At 59.3% G+C, this 19,321-nt stretch overlaps 1 protein-coding gene across 6 annotated transcripts in view; it reads right to left on the bottom strand.

The window, feature by feature from the left end:
• PRDM11 (PR/SET domain 11) overlaps window positions 1-19,321 on the bottom strand; it is an 81,362-nt gene that overhangs the window by 43,603 nt on the left and 18,438 nt on the right. For 3 of the 6 annotated variants that reach the window (XM_070064444.2, XM_089309141.1, XM_089309147.1), the window contains exons 2-4: window positions 4,872-4,996; window positions 4,408-4,511; window positions 3,611-3,873 (exon numbers count right to left, since the gene is read on the bottom strand). In XM_070064444.2, coding sequence (XP_069920545.1) covers window positions 3,611-3,873; window positions 4,408-4,511; window positions 4,872-4,990 — 486 coding nt within the window. In that variant the 5' untranslated portion in view covers window positions 4,991-4,996. Of the gene's footprint in view, window positions 1-3,610; window positions 3,874-4,407; window positions 4,512-4,871; window positions 4,997-5,536; window positions 6,019-19,321 lie in introns of those variants that run through there. The other 3 variants (XM_051852605.3, XM_008270164.5, XM_051852610.3) reach the window with 2 other exon arrangements.

The raw sequence follows: 19,321 nt of genomic DNA on the forward strand, positions 1-19,321 counted from the left end.
AGGTGCTTTTCCTGGTCTCCCATGGGGTGCAGGGCCCAAGCACCTGGGCCATCCTCCACTGCACTCCCTGGCCACAGCAGAGAGCTGGCCTGGAAGAGGGGCAACCGGGACAGAATCTGGTGCCCCTGGTTGGAGTCTTGGCTGCCCCACTTCCCATCCAGCTCCCTGCTGGTGCACCTGGAAAGACAGCTGCTTGGGCCCCTGCACCCTCGTGGGATACCTGGAGGAAGCTTCTGGCGCCTGGCTCCTGGCTTCAGCCTGGCCCAGCCCCAGCCATTGCAACCATTTGGGGAGTGAACCAGGAGATGGAGGATATCTCTCTCTCTCTCTGTTACTCTTTCAGATACATAAATGAATCTTAAAAAAAAAAAAAAACAAGCCACCACCCTTGCTGGCTCCCTCTCCCCACCCCCACCCTCATTGCTCCATCTGTGGCAGTAGCTCCGGCCGGGAATCTACTCCTGGCACGTGCACCAAGACCTTCCTGCTGTCCCCAAGTTTCTGGGTCTGAGACAGCGCTGCCCCTCCCCCTCCCCACTTCTCACCAGCTCTGGGAGAAGAAACACCTCGTGGGGGCTCTGAGCTGCACCCACCCCAACCTGAGCTCGCCTTCTGGGTTCTCCCCAGTCCCAGGCCGCCTGTCCACCTGGCCGCATGATTTGACCATGTCCTCCATACCCACGGGCCACCGCGGCCGTCTCCCATGCTGCTGTTACCACTGGCCACCAACACCAGCTCTAAACCCCACTAATGGATCCTCCTCTGGTTCTAGAGGTCATGGGTGCTACTGCCAAGGTGTGGGCGGTGCTGCCTCCTTCCGGGGAGACCCCGTGTCCTGGCGTTGTCTGGCTTCAGGAGCCACCTGCATCCCGTGGCTCCTGGCTCCCTCCTCTGTCTTCCAGGCCAGCAGGGCAGCACCTGCCAACCTCTCGCTCTCTGATTTGGGCCATGTGTCTCCCTCGTAGAGAGAGGCTCACGCGTACGCTGTGGTCAGTCGGATGCTCCAAGGTCAGCTCCCCACACCAAAGCCTTCACTTAACCCCACCCGCAAACTCCCTTTCGCCATAGGACACGAAGCACACAGCTTCTGGCAACCGGGACACAGGCACCTGCCTGGGGCTACTACTCGGCCTCCATCTGCTCCAATCCTCCACCTGCCCCACCTCTGCCTGCATCCAGTGGCTTCTGGGGCTGCCAAGGCCTCTCTCACCAAGCCCCTCGGCCCCGAGGATTGCAGGAGCCGCCACTCCACCTTCACCTCCTCTGTCTCCTCCGTGCCTGAGCTCACCCGCAGCCCAGCCTCCCAGAAGCGAGCCTGCTGGTCGCCTCCAAGGCCGCATGCTCCCACAGGGCTTCTGCAGATAACTGCCGTGGAGGGCACCGCTGCACACGGCAAAATGTCGACCAGGACCCCCGCCTTTGACTTTGTGGATGCCAGGAGCAGACCTCACACCTCGTTGTTTCCGCCCCCCCCGCCAAACACGTCTCTAGACAAAGCCAAATGTGCCAAGTGCAGGGGTTCGCCCTGCGTGGAGACCCCTCGACCTAATCACGGTGCATCTCTTGCTGAAGTCGCCAGCGGCCTCCCCAGCACTAAATCCAGCAAAGACATTTTTCACCCTTTGTTCGCTCAGCTGCCCAGCGGATGGCGGCGTGGCAGCCACTGTAGCCTTCGCAGCCGCTGTCCTCGCTCGTCTGCCGGCACACACACCGCTCGGGCCACTCACACTCCTTCTGCACCACGGGCGCTCTGTGCTCAGTCCCAGGCCCTCTGCAGGTCTGGATCGGCCCCTCCTTCCTTGGTGCTGTCCCCCACAGCCCCGCCCTCTGACTGTGCCCAGGTGATCCGAGCGCCAGACTCTTCCATCCAACTGCCCGCCCGATGTCACCACCCAGACATCACACCCGAGCCCGGGCTTCCCCGCCAAGGCTGTCTGACCACGACATGGGAGGGGCTCTCACCTAGACCAATGCCGCCCCTCCCCCCTCTTTAACCAGCTCACCCAGGCTGCACCCAGACCCCCTTTCAAAACATAAATGCCATCGGGTCACCGCCACCCTCACTCCAACGCCAAACAATCCGAAGGTTCCTTGCTGTTCTTCCCATGAAGAGCCAAGGCCTTAACTTGGCCCATCGTGCCCCACGGGGCCAAGCCTCCGTCTCTTCCCATGTTCCGCTGTGTTTGCTGCAATCCAGCTATGCTGACGGCCTGGTTGCTCAGACAGGCCATGTTCTCTTCTGCCACAGGGCCTTGGCTCATGCTGTTCCAGCAACCTGGATGCCCCTCACCCATCTTCACGGTGGACACTCTCTTCCTTCGGTCACAGCTCAGCCCTCAGGAAGCCTTTTCCGACCTAGGGCTGCGTCCATACCCTGAGGCATTCCCCAGCCTCTGCCAGACCTGATTTCTCCAAGGTCCTCTCTCCCAGCTCTGCTGTCCACACACAGCTTTCTTTTGTCCCCCTGTCCAGATGCACTGTGACCTACTCATCACCTCCTAGGCTAAAGGAAACCCCAAACCCTCCAACAGGCCAGCGATGATGATGGCAACAGTAATAGCGGAGAGTCACTGGGTGTTGACTTCGTGCAAGCAGAATCCTAAGAACCTGACCACGCTGACTCCTTTTATAGAGTCCCCAGCAGCTACTGTGGTCCCCATGCTATAAAGCAGGCACACAGAAGTCAAGGTCTCACCCAAGGTCACAGTCAGAAGTAAGCAGCAAAGCGGTTGACCCTAAGAGCTCGGTGGGCTCTGGGCATCACCTCGGGTACCACGAACACTGCCAGGCGCCCCGTATGCATTCCCTTGTCAGTCCCAACACTCTGTGTGCTGGGGCTCGTCCCAGCCTGTCAGCCGGCCAGACCCTCCGGACCCTGAGAGCAGGGCTCAGCCCCGCGCACTTGCACGCACTGCTTTTCTCAGCTGTAACCACGCCTTACCTCCTCCCAGCCTGTGGCTCCAAGTCACCCACCCTGGGTCAAGGGTCGGGGAACCCTTTATGAATGCCACACAGAGGCCGGCGCTGTGGCATAGCTGGTAAAGCTGCCACCTGCAGTGCCGGCATCCCATATGGGCGCCGGGTCTAGCGCCGGCTGCTCCACTTCCGATCCAGCTCTCTGCTATGGTCTAGGATAGCAGTAGGAGACGGCCCAAGTCCCTGGGCCCCTGCATCCATGTAGGAGACCCAGAGGAAGCTCCTGGCTCCTGGCTTCGGATCAGCCCAGCTCTAGCCATTATGGCCATCTGGGGAGTGAACCAGAGGATGGAAGACCTCTCTCTCTCTCTCGTTCTCTGCTTCTGCCTGTCTATAACTCTGCCTTTCAAATAAACAAATAAATCTTAAAAAAAGCAAGCCACGCAATGCTCCACCAGACCCACACAGGAGGATTATGGGAAAACCACCCTGACTTCTGCACATGTGCCAACGACCACTGGTGTGTGGGGGAGGGGGCTCCCTGGGCCCAGCCCTGGGACACCAAGGGCCACAAACACTCACCCAAGGCAAGGGGCCAGCAAGATCCTTGCATCCAGAAGAGATGGCAGAAACAGCTCTGGGGCCAGCACGTGGCTCCCCCTGCTGGCTCCCCTCCACGCCCGGGGCCACTCACCAGCCAGGAGAAGAAGCCCGCTGACTTGTCCTGGGCGGCGATCTGCCCCTCGTAGGGGCCGAAGATGCGGCCCTTGGGGATGACGTCATTGATGCAGCGCACGTCGCTCTCGCCGCTGGCCTCCTGGACCACCTCCAGGCCCTGCGGGATGGTGAGGGCCGCCCGGTCTGGGATGCCCACGGGCACCGGCGTGTCGGACACAAACACCGGGGGGCCGTGGTTTGGGCATTCGTCCACGAAGTACTCCTGGCAGGACTCGCAGACTGCGGGGAAGCAAGGAAGAGAGAGGGGGCTTCAGTGGTGGCGGCAAAGAAGGTGAGGGGTTGACGGGAGCCCCACCCCAAGGACAGCTTGGGCAGCAGGGAGCAGATGGCAGGCCCCTGGGGAGTGCCAGGCCCTCCACTACCCCAGCCCCCCAGGCCATCGTAGCAATAACCCTAACTCCCCTCCCACCCCGGGGCTCAAAGAATGCACCTGCCAAGGCCAAGGAAGCCAGTGGTGCCCTTGACTTCAGTCTGAACAAGCAGAGACGAGTGCGGCCTTAGAGGCCGGTGGGTCTGGATCTGAACCGATACCGTGCATCCGTGAGCTACAGGACCCGAGGCAGGTGCATTCCCACCTGGGAGATGGCAGCAACAATGGCCACCCCAATAGCTCCACGAGGCCCGGACCTGCACCTGGTCCTTCACAGGTGAGTGCCAGTACCTGTCCTTAGTGCCTTGGATGCAAATTCCCAGCCCAGGGACGGGAGCGGGAGCGAGGGAGGGGGAGGGGCAGGAGGCTGCAGCCCCACTTACACCAGAAGTCCACTTGCTGGAAGCTCTTGGGCATCAGGAGGTCTCGCTTCCCCTTTAGCTTCTTGTGCTCAACTTCCATGGCGGAGGGGTCTGGTCTCCTAGAGCTGGCCAGGGCAGGGGCCAGCAAAGAAAGCAAAGAGAGTCCATCAGAGAAGGACTGCCGGTGGGAAGGGATGCTGGGGGACCTGGCTGGGGGCGACAGGGAGAGCAGTGGGCAGAGGGGCCCCCGTCGACTGCCGTCCCGTGCAGGGGGTGTGGGAGACTGGAGCTCTAACATGGGTGCCCAGGCCTCTCCCAGGCCTCACCTGAGTGCTTCGAGGGAGTCTGGGCTCAGCTCCAGCCCAGAGCAGGGATAAGGAGGGTGGGCAGAGACTGTGCCTTTCCCCAGAGTCCCCAACCCAGCAAGCCAGCCAGCCACACCCTCCACCCTGTCGCCCTCCCCAGTCCCCACACAAGGGCCTCACCAGGGCTGGCCATAGTCCTGGTCGCGGAGTGGCGAGCAGGCCTCCGTCTTCACCACTGGCGCCATGTCCCCCATGGCCGCCCTGCTCTGGGCCAGGCACTCCTTCATGTGCTCAGTCATTCTGTCCTGGGGAGCAGCAGGCAGGGCCGGCACAGGAAGCCGATCAAAGAGACAGGGGAAGAGGGGTGAGTGGCAGAGAGGGCAAGCAGGGGTCCCTGGGAGTCTGGTTACCCTCCCTGCCATCTCCAGAGGAAGCCGCTTGAGAACACAGACAACAAAAACAGCTGTAGCCGGGCCAAGAGGAAATGCCATTTCTATCCCGGGCTGGTCCTGGGGACGACTGGAGCCACCCAGCCCCAAGGGGTCAGGGACCAGGGGCAGCTTAGGCCAGGAGGCAGGGCTGGGAAGGACCGCCCACCGGGAACCCCAAGGCCAATGGCCAAAGGGCAAAGGGCATGGGGCACCCACAGCGAGCCCACGCACAGAGGTCGGCCAGGAGAGCGAGAAGGGGACCACTCCAGTGCAACTGGGGCCCAGGCGGGCAGGCAGCTGAAACCAGTCCCCCTCTGCAGAGCTTGCCAAGGCACAGGCCCTGCGCAGGTAGACAGGCGGGGCCTAGGGTGCCACCCGCTCGGTCTCGGGGAGCCCCTCCAGCCCGCGGCTTACCGCCCTCCACCACCGCCACCGCTGGGCTTCGGCCCCGCCCTCGGCACCCCCGGGTCCTCATGCCAAGCCCCCGGGACCCCGTCCGGGCCCCCAGCAGGGCGGCAGCTCAAGCTGGTGCCGCGCCGGGCCCCGGGACTGGGCGAGCGGTGCGTGTGACTCACTCCCCGGGGCCCCGCTGGCCACACCCCTGCGCCTCGGCTAATCAGCCCCCTGCGCCCCACCGGGGCCCCAAAGCCGCCGGCGGCTGGGAGGGGTGTGGGCCACGGGACGGCCTCCTCCTCCTCCACCACCTCCTCCTCCTCCTCCGCCTCCCAAGAGCGCCGGGGCCGGGGGCGCGCCCAAGGGGCCGGCCCAGCCCCGGGCGCCCCCTCCGCGGGAGCCCGTGCGCGCCCCGTCGGCGCGAGCGCCAGGGGCCGGGCGCGGGGTGCAGGCTCGCGCTCTCGGCAGCCTGGGCGGCGGGACGCTCGGCCCGGCCCCCGGCGCCCGCCCCGCCCGGCCGCCCGGCATTCCTTGCGGGGCATGTGGCTTCTTGCCGGCCCCGGGGCACGCAGTTGGCGGGCGGGGCGGCGGCTGCTGTGGAGCTGGGGTCCTGAGCAGGGTCCTGAGCCGGCAGCGCCCCCCTGCTGCCATCCCACCTGCAGGGCCCCGGGTGGGAACGCGGCGCCTGCCCGCCCCTTGCCTCCAGGATGCGCCATGCGCGGGGCTCCAGCTTGGGAACTGGCCCACTCTGCATGGAGAGGCCAGGGGCTGGGGGTCGCAGGGGCAAGAACCTAGAGCTGGAAAATGAGGGGCCCTAGGCTGTGCAGGAGGAGTCTGGAAACGGAAGAACCCCCCCCCCCTCAACCCCCACATTCAAGCTCTGTGGCTCTGCCTCGGGTCCCTGCTGTATCCCCATCCCTGTCTTCTTTGGCCACAATCTCGGTGACCACCGTGGGGTGGGGTCAGGCCACAGCGCACAAGTCCAGCCTCCAGGTGGGAAAGCCTGGTGGTTAGGAGCCTGGGCACTGCGTTCGAATCCCGCTGATGAGCAGGGACCCCCGAAGGCTCCACGCCATTGTATTTGGAGACAGGGCCACCAGGAGATGCAGAGCAAGTGCGTTCGGGGGACCAGGTGCCCTCACCGGAAGAGGTGGACAGCCCAGGGCCCTCTGCCCCGCAGGAGGCAGTGAGAGGGCAGTTCCCAGGTCCTGGCACCTTGACCTTGGATCTTGCAGGACTGTGAGAAATAAAATGTGTAGGCCACCCAGGCCGCCATTCGGTCACAGCAGCTTGATCTAATACAGCAGGTTATGCGATGTATTTATTTTTCTTACTGACTTATTTGGAAGGCAGAGAGCGCGAAGACAGTAAGATCTATTTGCTGTTTCACTTGCCCCAGATGCCTGCAAAAACCAGGCAGGGCTTTGCCAGGCTGAAGCCAGGATCCTGGAGCTCAATCCCAGGTCTCCCGTGTGGGTTCAGGGACACAGCACTGGAGCCCTCGCCTGCTGCTTACCTCCCAGGGTGCACAAGTGCAGGAAGCTGGGAGGTGAACCCGGGCGCCCTGAAATGGCACGCAGGTGTCCCAGGGGGCAGCTTACCCCCGGTGCCCCACGCTCACCCCTGCAGCAGCCCATCAGACTGCTCCGGGCAGGCTTTTTTCATGTGGACACGTGGCTGGCGAGAGACTCCCCGTGCTACAGAGACAAGTGTGAGTGCGCAGGGGGCTGGGCCCGGCCTCCGCACATCCTGCTGAGAAGGGATGGCTTTGAGTTCCTTCTACTGGAGTGCGTTGCGTTTGGGTTCGGGGGTAACCATCTGCAACACGGGCACCTTCTGAGAACACGCTGCTTGGGGTGCGCTTTGCAAGGGGCTCCCCTGCCCTGGCCGCCCTGGAGCACGGCACAGGGCCCCACCTGTATCCCGTGCTCCATCCCGCCATGGGGTGACCTGGCTGCCCCCCCACCCCGCAGCAGCACCCCTGGGAAACCATCCTCTGCCTGCAGTCCTCTCCTAGCCCAAGTCCCACTTCACTGCACTTGTCGCACTGTGCCTGGTCTTTGGTGAGCGCAGTTCTGCGAATGCTTTCATCTGTAATTTTCACTTTTTTTTTTTAAAGATGTACTTATTCATTTGAGAGTCAGAGTTACAGTGAGAGAAGGAAAGGCAGAGAGACAGAGACAGACAGACAGACACACACACACACAGTGCTCCCATCTGCTGGTTCACTCCCCAGATGGCCACGATGGCCAGAGCTGAGCCAGGCCAATGCTGGGAGCTCAGAACTCATTCCAGACATCCAGCCCAATGGGCATCTTACAGTTGGGCTGGGCACTCACGCCTCGGTGAGCCGTCAGCTGTGCCAATGTCGAGCTCTGCGGGGGAGCTCTGAGAGAGGAGGAGCCCCTGTGCACCCTGCTTCCAGGTGCCCCTGCTCCTCACACCTCCCGGCCTTTGCTCTGTCTCTGTACAGCTACACACCACACACACACACACACACACACAGTCTCGTCACAGCTCCCGCCTCTGCCCCTGTCATGTGAAACCGTCACAGACTATCCCCACGCGCAGACGTGGGAGTGTGGCCGCGTCCCGATGACAGGGCACTGCTGAGCGCTGAAACGGGCACTTCATACGCACTGGAAGTGTGTGTAAATGAAACTACCTGAAAATAACATTCCCCTCAGCCGGAGCCTCCCAGGAGGGTGGCGGGGAACCAGGCACTTGGGCCATCACCGGCTGCCTCCCAGGGTGCACACGGGCAGGAAGCTGGGGCTGGACGCGGAGCCGCAGCCACACCCAGGCGCTCTGACTGGGATGTGAGTGTCCCAGGTGGTGCCTTACCCCCCTGCGCCAGCATGGTTATGTGAATCGGCTCGCTCCCCGTGAGGACAGAAATCCTCCCATGTCTGTTCAAAAGGGGCATGGAAACTGGAACTAAAAGGCAACTTTATTTTGGCTACAAAGATATTTCGAGATCCGTGCTGCTTTTCATTGTCTACCGCTTTATGAGTTCTTGGGAAGCCCCCTCCCCACCTCCGTGAGCACAGTTGCCCGCCACGGAGCTGCCAGCCCCTCCCACGGCACCTGCCACCGTGGCCAAGGTGACCAAAAGGCAAGCCAAGCACGGGGGCGCCGGCTTTTAGGACGCGCTCCGCCTCGGGGGGCGTGCACTTGTAGGACCGGCCCCCCTTCCACATTCACTCTAAGTGCTGGCTCGCCTCACCCCGTCCCAGCCCAGCCGAGCATGGGGCATATTCTCAGTAAGTAGTTGCCAAACGAATCAGAGACCAAACGGCCCGTGGTTGAGCTCAGCCTCACTAGCACATCCCACTCGCCCCGACGCTCAGCTCAAGAGCAGATCACAGATGGAAAGGCTGGTTGGCTGGCTGGCTGGCGGATGTTTTGAATTCTCTGCCCCACAAGGCTCTTTGCCCGTGACCTCTGCCAGGGCTGGCGAGGCAGGCGCTAAGGGGCAGAGCACGGTGGGGGGTTTGATGGGATCAGCCTGGTTCCGCTAATGGGCTGTGCAGGACCCGCTGTGTGGCCGTGAGCACGTCACTCACCCTCTCTGGGCCTCTAGTGCCGTCTTGGGTGGAATGGAAACAGTCAGAGGTGCCAGGTTCTGCATGTGACACCGAGCTGGAGCAGGGCCTTGGGGAGAGCCAGGCGCTAGGAGCTGACGGAGAATACGCACGCTCAGTCTGCTTCTGGCTGCTCCAAGGCGGGGGGCGGGGGCGGGGAAGAAGAGGAGGAAGAAGAGAGGGAGGGGATGAGACCAGAGGGGAAAGGCAGAGAGGAGAGAGGTGGACACCAGAGAGGATTAAAGACGGGGAGGAAGAGGGAGAGGAGGGAGGGGAGGTGGGGACGGAGGCCGGCAGGAGGGCAGGGGAGACACAGCCGGCAGGTCCTGGGAGAAGAGGAACACACGTTCTGGGTCTAATCAACCCTGGGAACACCATCCGCTCATGAGAAAAGCCTTCCGAGCAGAGGCGTCTCTGGGCCACTTCCTGCCATGTCTTGTGTCTCACTGACATCTCACCTTCACGACCCAGCAGATCTGCAACATCTTGCAACACAAATGCACGCTAAACAGGACAGCTGAGTAGCAGCCAAAAGGGTGGCAGAGACCTCACAGATAAACAGTGGTACCAAACAGCAATGATCTCTCGTAAGATAGTGAGCAATCAAGATTGTCATGTAGTTCTGAGCCTCCCGGGAGCCAAAGCGAAAAGGGAAACACAACAGCATACAGACTTCTCACTGTTTGACACTCAGGTGTTGACTGCACACACAGTGGAGCGCCCCTTCCATCCTCAGAAGTGTCCAGGACCAAGCATCACTTGTGTGAGTGTTGTGCAAGTGGCCCCGGACCCTTCTCCGTGTCTATAGTGCATGACCCAGGAGCAGAGAGAAAGCAGAGGGGGTGTGGCAGGACATGTGAACCTCCAGGCAGGGAGAAGGCACAGGCTAGTGTCCTTCACTGGGTCCCTCTCGGCAAGCACGGTGAGGCCTGGGCCAGGCCAAGCCCAGCAGCCTTGTCCACAGAGCGTCCTAGGTGCCCGGTGAGGGGCTGGGGGAGGGGCAGTGGGCCGCCTCCTGCTGCTGGCAATGCTCCCTGGTAGCTGGCTCCTCTCAGTCTGCACACACAGAGATTAAGCTTGCTGCAAACACAGCAATGAGATGCAAACCCAAGGGGAGGGGGCAGAAGGCAGCCCAGGAGCCTGCAGCTCCGTATTCACCCTTGGCGGGGGGCCAGGACGCTGGACGAGCCGACAGCCAGTGTGGCCGGGGGCCTGGGAGTCTGTGCCCGCTCGGTCTCCCTGCAGGACGGCTCCATGAGAATCTGGCAAGGCGGCGGTGGCCCTGGTCCTCCCCACCACGTCCTCCATGGCTCCCAGGTACAAAGGGCTCTAGGCCGGCCCGGTCACACACAGCCCTGGGCTGGGTACCCAGACCCTGGATCTCAGCCCTGGCTGTGCCAGTAACTGTTGAGGGGACACAGAGGAAGTTCCTGCCTTGCTCTAAGCCTCAGTTTCCCCTTCCTGCAAAAAAAAAAAAAATACAAGATCCAACTAAACAGTGAATCATAGCGGGGGGTGGGGTGGGGAGGGCTTGGGATTTTCACAGGGAGCTGGGGAGTTTACACATCCGGCAAGGACCGCCTGTAGAGGGGACGCATATGATGTGTGCCTTGAACTGCTGCGTGGAACGGATTTGCAAATGCAGAGAACTTGCGAGATAAACCGATTTTAAAAGTGTCACTGAATTCTTGGAAGCCCCAGGCAGCTGTGTATTTTGCTGATCAACCAATACAAGCACGGCCACTTGCAAGCCGGGTCACCCCAAGGTCATTACTTCACTGCTTTCCCCCTCAGTTTTCCCATCTGTTGAATGGGATTGATAGGAACTATCCCACGGGGCTTTTATATACCCAACAAAGCCCAGCCTGCCATAAGCACTCTATAAATATTAGCTAATTGTTATCATTGCTTTTATTATTATTTAAGTGTAATGGACATCTGGTGTGCACACTGGTGAAAATTTTTTGACATTAAAACCCCTTCACTGGGGCTGGCACTGTGGTGTAGCAGGTAAAGCCGCCGCCTGCAGTGCTGGCATCCCATATGGGCGCCAGTTCGGGTCCTGGTTGCTCCACTTCTGATCCAGCTCTCTGCTATGGCCTGGGAAAACAGTAGAAGATGGCCCAAGTCCTTGGGCCCCTGCACCCACGTGGGAAAGCTTGAAGAAGCTCCTGGCTCCTGGCTTTGGATTGGCGCAGCTCTGGCTGTTGCAGCCAGCTGGGGAGTGAACCAGTGGGTAGAAGACCTCTCTTTCTCTGCCTTTCAAATAAATAAATCTTAAAAAATACAATCATGATGGGGAGTCAGTGGCACCAGCCTCCGGGAGGGCAGCCGGGCAACCACATTCAAAGCCTGGGAAGGAGCGGGAGCTTTGCAGAGGGCCCGCATGGAGGAATTCACCCTAAGGACATAACCGAGCGCGTGCAGAGACGGCCTCAGCCGCCCGACTTCCAGTGCTAAAAGCCAGGAATGAATTCATGCCTCCAAAGCAGGAAGGCAGGCAAAATACAGCAGGCAGCGGAACCCTAGAGAGCAGTAGAAGAGTGCCCAACCCCGGGGCACGTGCACATGACACACAGCTGGATACAGATGCAAGGCGGGGGTGGCGTCTAGTCCAGCAGTCAAGACGCCGGGCAAGGTGTCCACAGCCCTTAGCGCAGTGCCCGAGTTTGAGCTCCAGCGCCGCCCAGGATTCCAGCTTCTTGCTAAGGTTCCAGTAGTTGGGGTTCATGCCACCCATGGGGGAAACCCAGATTGGGTGCTGGCGCCCAGTTTTGGCCCGGCCCAGGCCCAGTTGTTGGATCTGGTGAGTGAGCCAGCAGGTGGAAGAGCTCTCTCGACATCTCCCTCTGTTTCTCTCTCTCTCTCTCTCCAATCTGAGAAGTCTACATATTGTCTGCTTCCACTTTTAGGAAATTCTGGGAAAGGCAAAATGATCGAGAGAGTGAAAGGCCCAGGGGGTGGAGGGGGAGGGGCGGGACACCTGGGTAGGGGCAGGGAGCAGGTTTCAGGGCAGTGGCCCGGCAGGTGGTGATGGTGGGTGGGCGTCCCCATGTTTGCCAAAACCCACACGCAAACCCATGCAAACCACGGGCTTTGGCTGACGAGGGTCGGGAACGCTGCCCCTTGGGAATTTTTTTTTTTAGAAAGATTTATTTATCTATTTTTATTTCAAAGGTTGAGAGGCAGAGAGAAAAGAGGGATAGGGAGAGGGCTCACGCACCAACTGGTTCACTTGCCAAATGTACACCCAGCTGGGGCTGAGTCAGGCCCAAGTTCGGGTCTCCCATGTGGGTAGCAGGCACCCAAGTGCTGGGGCCTCACACTGCCTTCCAGGGTGTGCAGTAGCAGGAAGCTGCGTGCGAAGTGGAGCAGCCGGGCTACATAGACCAGGCCCTCCGATAGGAGATGCCGGGGTCCCAAGCGGCCGCTGAACCCGCTGGGCCCCAACACCCACCTGACGTGAGCTCCAGTGTCTGCCCAATGTCAATGTCACATGGCTCTGTCAAGGTTATGAAAGGTACAAGTTATGGGGAGGCAAGCTAGTGTCTCGGTGTGACGGTGTGGATTTTTGTGCGCAGGCTGGGGAGACGGAGTCGGGGGGCACCATCAGGGCCAGCTGCTGCTGTGTCTTCCCTGTGTGCACGTGTGAAAAGATGGCACTAGAAGCTCTGGAAAGAACTCCCCCTCCCCCTTGGCTCAGGAATCGCTAGGTGAGATGAGTTCCAAGGCCCTTGCGCCTGTACCTGCTGGTCATTGGATGCCAAGACCCAATCAATTTATTAGGGAGAAGAAGGAACCCAAACTGGGGTCGAGGAGCCAGCACAGAAGTGGCCCCCAATGCGTACTTCATGCACGACGAATCAACCGAGTGTCTAATCAGGGCCCCCATATTTCTACCGTGAAGCATTTCTGCTTTTGCTGTTCTTTTTAAAAGACTGATTTGTTTACTTAAGTGACATGCAGAGAGAGAGAGAGAGGGGTACCATCTGCTGGTTCACTCCCCAAATGGCCACCGCAGCCAGGGCTGGGCAGTGCTAAAGCCAGGAGCCAGGAGCCCCATCCTGGTCTCCCACATAGGCAGCAGGGACTCCCGTTCTTGACCCAACACCTGCTGCTTCACGGGCACATTAGCAGGGAGCTGGACTGGGAATCCTGGCTGCGAACTGAACCTGCACTCTGATACGGGATCCCAAGTGGCAGCCTAACCTGCCGGGCCACAACGTTGGTCCCTTCTTGTTCTTTGTGATTCTGTTTTGAAGGATTTTGTATTACTGAAAAGATTGCAGGCATTAAGTAGTAGTTGGTTTATCTTCTAGTTTTATAAACATAGGAATAGACCAGGGTTCAAAGAATGGTACGTTGCTATCATAGCAAAAGCAAAGAAATTTGGGGTGTTCATTCATTTGTAGTGCACCACATTCACAAAACTTCTTTATGTTAAAAAAAAATAGCATGGTGGATAGAATACTACGCAGAAATGAGAATAAACAAACTACGTCATCCTAAGAATGGAAACACACCTCCCACAAAAGAGTCCACACTGCATGGTTTGATTTATATAAAGTTTACAAACCAACCTGCTACAGCTATGCTGTCAAAGATCAAGTTCATGGTTCTCCTTGGGAATTCCTGGAACGGGGCATGAAAGGGACGTCCAAGGAGCTGGTCACGTTTGACTTCTTCACCTGGGCGTTCGCTCCCCACGACAGACATTACCACTGGCTTCTCTGGCACCTGCCTCCCCACTCAGACTCTCCCTTGAGTGTCACCCTCCCCTACAGGATGGACCAGGGGTGAGCAGGAGCTGAGCCCGTGCCCAGCCCCAGGACAGGGCTCCCCGTCAGTTGAGGCAAGGCCACCTGCCACCCCAGCGACTGGATCAGCCACCGGGTCTTCAACCAACCAGCAAAGGACAATGCCCTCCGAGGTCGGACACCTGACCCACTTTGCCCCGCTCAAAGGGGAGGGCGGGGCTTTCACTCCCTGACTTGAGTGAGAAAGCCCACAGCCATTGTTGGCCACAGCAGCCAGGGTCTGTGGGGGACCCGGCAGGAAGCAGGCTTAGGAAGAAGCCGGCTCCTCGGAGCAGAGCCTCCTCGGGGAGCTACAGAAATTCATGCTCAGTGTTCTCTTAATTTGTACGTCCTGCCAACTTTTTAAAGACCACCCCCACCCCGTCTGCATGGATTTCAAAATCTCTGCAGCAAAATTAATTGAATTGTTAACTCCATTCTTCACGATCCTTTGGAAGCACCTTTATATTTGTTCTTGGCATCTGGCTCCTGGCACGGAGCACCTAAATTCCTGGACCTGCCTGAGCCATAGGAAGGGCTTTTGTGACTGCTAAGGAGTCCCTTTGGGTCACGCTGGAGTTTATGCAAATGAAGGTGACCCCTAAGGGAGCTGATTGCCAGAAAGACCAAATGAGTAGATGGGGTCAGAACTTTTAGCCACACCCACTGACCCATGGGGAGGGGGAAGGGCTGGGCGCAAAGAGAAAAAAAAATACAATCCACAAAAAATGCTGGCACAGCAAGATTCAAAAAAGTACCCCGACAGGAGACACCTGGAGGTGGGGGGGCGGGCGGGGTCGCGGCTGCTCTGTGCTCTTCTGGCCTTGCCGTGCACATCTCTTCCCTTGGCTATTCCTGAGCTGCGTCCCTTACATCGCCCAGGAGCAGGTGAGTGGTACCAGAGTCACCAGGCCCAAGGAGCGAGCCGTGAGGACCCGGATGGACCCCGGGGCCGAGCCAAGAGGCGCTGGCGTCTGCCCCACACTGTGCTCTCTGTCACATGGCTTCGCCCTCTCAAGCTGTCACCAAACCAGGATCTCATCTCAGGAGAAGCCTCGGAGGGTGAGGATTCAGAGCAAAGAGAGGGAGAAGGCTTATTTAGGACGCTGACAGCCAGGGAGGGGACAGGCGAGCGCCTGGCCACCCAACCTCCCCCGCACAGGGAAATGGGCCACTTTCCTACAGGGAACACACGTGTGCAATCGTGTAAGGGGCAGGTCGTGGGCGAGCTGTCCCACATGTTCCCTGTGACCAGGTCATCGGCACCCTGGCCTTGAGGAGATGCAAACAAAACCATCCAACAGAGAAGGGGGAGGGACCAGGCCAGATCTCAGTCCCTCAAGTCTGTCCATCCCCACACTGGGGTCTTGTCCACTGCTAGGACAAAGCCTTCCCAGGCCAGGGTCTCTGTTGGGTGCAGCCAAAGCCATCCTCGTGGTGACTGTCACCTGCCAGGGGGGCACAGGCCCATCGACCCGGGCCCACGGCAGCTGGGTCCAGCACTTTGCCTGTGCCTTTATACTTATTTATGCTTAATGCTTGCTTATTTATTTATTTTCTTCTACTTGAAAGGTAGAGTGACACAGAGAAAGAGAGAGCGAGCGAGATCTTCTATCCACTGGTTCACTCTCCAAGTGCCTGCAACAGCCAGGGCTGGACCAGGCCAAAGCCAGGAGCCAGGAACTCCCTCTGGGGTCTCCCACTAGGGTGGCAGGGGCCCGAGCACTTAAGCCATCATCTGCTGCCTCCCAGGTGCAGCAGCAGGAAGCCGCATCAGAAGCAGAGTGGCCAGAACTGGAACAGGCACTCCAGCACAGGATACAGGTTGTTCCAAGCAGTGGCTTAGCCCGCTGTCCCACAACACACACCCTGTACAGTTTTAAAGTGCACCCATCCACAGTACCCTGGCCTACAGGAGAGCAAAGTGGGAAGGGTGAGGGTATTCAGCGCAAGCCCCCAGCTCCCCCGAGCCCAGGATCATCCGTCATGCATTGCTGGGTGGAGTATAAACTGGTTAGGGTTGGCACTGGGGACCTCCAGAAATGCTTATATGACCTTCTGTCTGCAATGTCACTTCTAGGAACTTCATCCAGCCTGGCCCTGGCCACCACTCCCTTCCCCTGGAGTAGCTGCGTGGGCACCCAGCTGTCTCCCGGCTTCCGTTCTGTGTCTACCGTGCATTCCCCACCCCACAGTCAGAGTGAACCCATTACAACCTAAAGCAGACCAAGCAGTCCCTGGCCCACAACCCTGCACAGCAAGAGTGGCGTGTCACCCTGGCCTGGAGCCCCCCGTCCCCTCAGCCACGTCACCTCCCACAGCTCCCCACGTCTCCCAGCACAGCCCCATGGGCTGCCTTGCCAGCCTCCAGCATGGCACCCTCCTGCCCTGAGCCTTCGCACTGGCTGTTCCCTCTGCCTGGAATGCTTTGCCCTAAACACGTGGACTGCTCTTCCACCCTCTCCAGGCCTTCCTTCCGCGGCCCCCTCCCACTGCGATCTGAGCTAACACTTCTGTCCACTGTGTCTTCCTCAACACGCGACCCCAGTATCTGTCTGCCCAGCTCGACGGGACCCTCCCGGAAGGCGGCGATGGCTGTCCGCTCACTGCTGCGGCCCCTGCCACCGTTACAAAGTCAGCACACAAGGGCCGTTTGCTGCACGGCTGAACTGGTGATGAACACAAAATCAAAGTCAGGAGCGCTGGAAAATGATGCATGAGAGCAGGGACCCTGGCGCTAGGCTGCCAGGGTTCAGCTTCCGGCCGCACGCCTTACGTCTGTGTGATGCAGGGCGAGTGTCTTCACCTCTCTGTTTCTGGAACGATTAACAGCACCTGCCTGGCAAGGCTGTTATGAGCCATACATGAGTCAGCACTTGCAAAACCCTTTGACTACTACATGTGCTACATAAACTCAACACACCCCGGCTGCATTCAGTGTCACAGGCCAGGCACACACGTGTGTACACTTGTATATACCAGATGCACACACGTCCGATTTGCAGAATAGACGAGCCATGCTTAGGAGTTATTGATTGTCGAGGCTGGGCTACGGGTAGGTGGGAGTTTATTTTTTTGCATAAGAAAAGCTAAAAAATTGGGTGGGTGTTTGGTGTAGCAGTTAAGACTTCACTTGGGACACCCACATCCCATAGGGGAGTCCCTGGGTTTGAGTCCCAGATCCGTTCCAGATTCCAGCTTCCTACTAACGCCCCCCCTCCCAGGAGGCAGCAGGTGACGGCTCAAGCCCTCGGGTCCCTGCCACCCACGTGAGAGACTCGGATTGAGTTCCAGGCTCCTGGATTCAGCCGGGCCCAGCCTCAGCCGTTGCAGACATAGGAGGAGGCGCAGAGGGAAAATCTCTGTCTGTTTTTGCATCTCTGCCTTTCAAATAAATAAAATACCTATTACTGTTCATAGTTGAAAAAACAAGCCCAAGTCCCCTCCCCACCCATGTTAGCAAATGGGGAGGTGCGGGCAGAGGCTCCTCCCAGGCACCTGCTCTCCTGTGGATGAGAACCCTGAAGTCCAAACACCCCAAGGCCCATGGCTCCAGAATTCCAAGCACGGGTCAGCCATAGCAACAGGAATGGAGAGGAGGGTGATGGACAGGGGTGGATGGAGGTGGGCGGATTCGAACCCAGGTCACCGTGAGTGCTCTCCCCTCTCACTGCCACCTGCACACCCCGGCCCACCGGGCCCAAGCCCTTCCCTTCGAGACAAGGAGAGGGAGGCCCAGAGAAGGAACTCCCTCAAGCCCACCCAGAGGGAGACAGAAACCCAGGGCCAGCCACGGGATGCCCGCCCCTCCTGGGTACCAGGCAAGGTTCTCACCCCACATCCCTCCCCGCCTAGGCAGTCATGCCTGCCCAAGCAGCCCGGGGCTCTTTTTCAGTGACAGGCACGGGGTGGGGGGTCCCACTGTACCATGACCCCAAACAGGAGGCTTGGGGAGGGCGGGGCTGCGGGCCCACAAGGGTCCGTGCCCCCAGCACCAGCCCCTCCTTCCCTGACAGTCTCCTCCCTTGCTGTCCATTCCTCCCTGCCTTTCTCCTCAACCCCTGTCTGCCCAAACTTACCCAGAATCCCAGAATTTAAAGAAACCGCATCACTGAGCCCTCGCTAGAAGGTGATTGATCCCAAGCTCCAGTCCAGGATCAGGATCCGCCTGCCAGGAGCTGCCCAGGGGATCTGCATGCACATTAGCATTGCAGCAGCTCTGGTCTGGACAGGAGGAGACCGGAAGCCCAAGCGCACACCAGCTCCCAGCAAGCATGAGCACCTCCAGGAACAGGGAGCCCCCTTCCGGGCAGGCCCGTCACCCCATCTTTGAACAAGGCAGGTGCATGCGTGCTGTGTGATGAGAGGCTGAGTCCCCTGCTCATCCTTGCTGACCACGTCCAGGCCTCACTGTCCTCGGCCCCACAAGGCACTCACGTAGGTCAAGGCTATCTCGTTTATTGCCTGCTACAAAACGTGCGGAGCCCGAGGCCCGGAGCCCTGACTTCTTCTGGTGCGCATGCCCAATGTATGCGTGGTCACCAACGGGGACCACTGTATCGCCCCTCAGCAATGGGGGTGGAGCACCTGGTGCTCCCACGCTGATGGTCCCACCGTAGCTGTGAGAGATAAGCCGTCTTGTTGATTTCCTGCATCTTGGCCACTTTCAGCACCTACGCTGGGGTTCTGCTAGGGCTATGTGTATTTGTGTGTGTGTGTGTGTGTGTGTGCCTGCATGTGTGCCAATTATGAATTAACCAGAGCCAGCACGGTGGTGCCGCAGTGTAAGTCTCCATCTGCCATGCTGGTATCCTACCTGAGTGCTATCAGTTCGAGTCCCGGCTGCTCCACTTCTAACCCAGCTCCCTGCTAATGCCCGTAGGGAAGGCAGCAGAGGATGACCCAAGTGCCTGGGCCCCTGCCACCCACATGGGAGACCTGGTTGGAGTTCCTGGCTCCTGCCTTCAGCCTGGCCCAGCCCTGGCCATTGTTGCCATTTAGGGAGTGAACCAGCAGATGGAAGATCTGTCTCTCTCTCTCTCTCACTCTGACTTTCAAATGAATAAATAAACCTTTAAAAAGAATTACGTGCCTTCCCATTTATCCATGCAAAGGTTGAGACGCATGTGCTCCAAGACCTTGACTTGAGGGGACCCAGAGGGACCTAGCCTTTGCTGAGCGCTCCCCTTTGCTAGGCTCTGTGCCAGGCGAGGTCCCTTTCTGCACCATCCGCCTGCCCCTCGCTGCAGCCCTGCACGATGGACTACGCCCCTTGTCTGCACCTGATGCAATCACAGCTCAGTCTGCCGCTCCATCTCAAGAGGGAGACAGGCCCCGGGGCCCAGCAATGAGACGTCAGCTGAGGATGAGGTGGTTCTTGGAGAATGACACCTGCGAATGCAAGGTGATCCCCAATGATGACAATG

This window comes from Oryctolagus cuniculus, chromosome 1 (assembly GCF_051225735.1).
Source record: "Oryctolagus cuniculus isolate XC-2025 breed Fujian yellow rabbit chromosome 1, ASM5122573v1, whole genome shotgun sequence".
NCBI lineage: Eukaryota > Metazoa > Chordata > Mammalia > Lagomorpha > Leporidae > Oryctolagus > Oryctolagus cuniculus.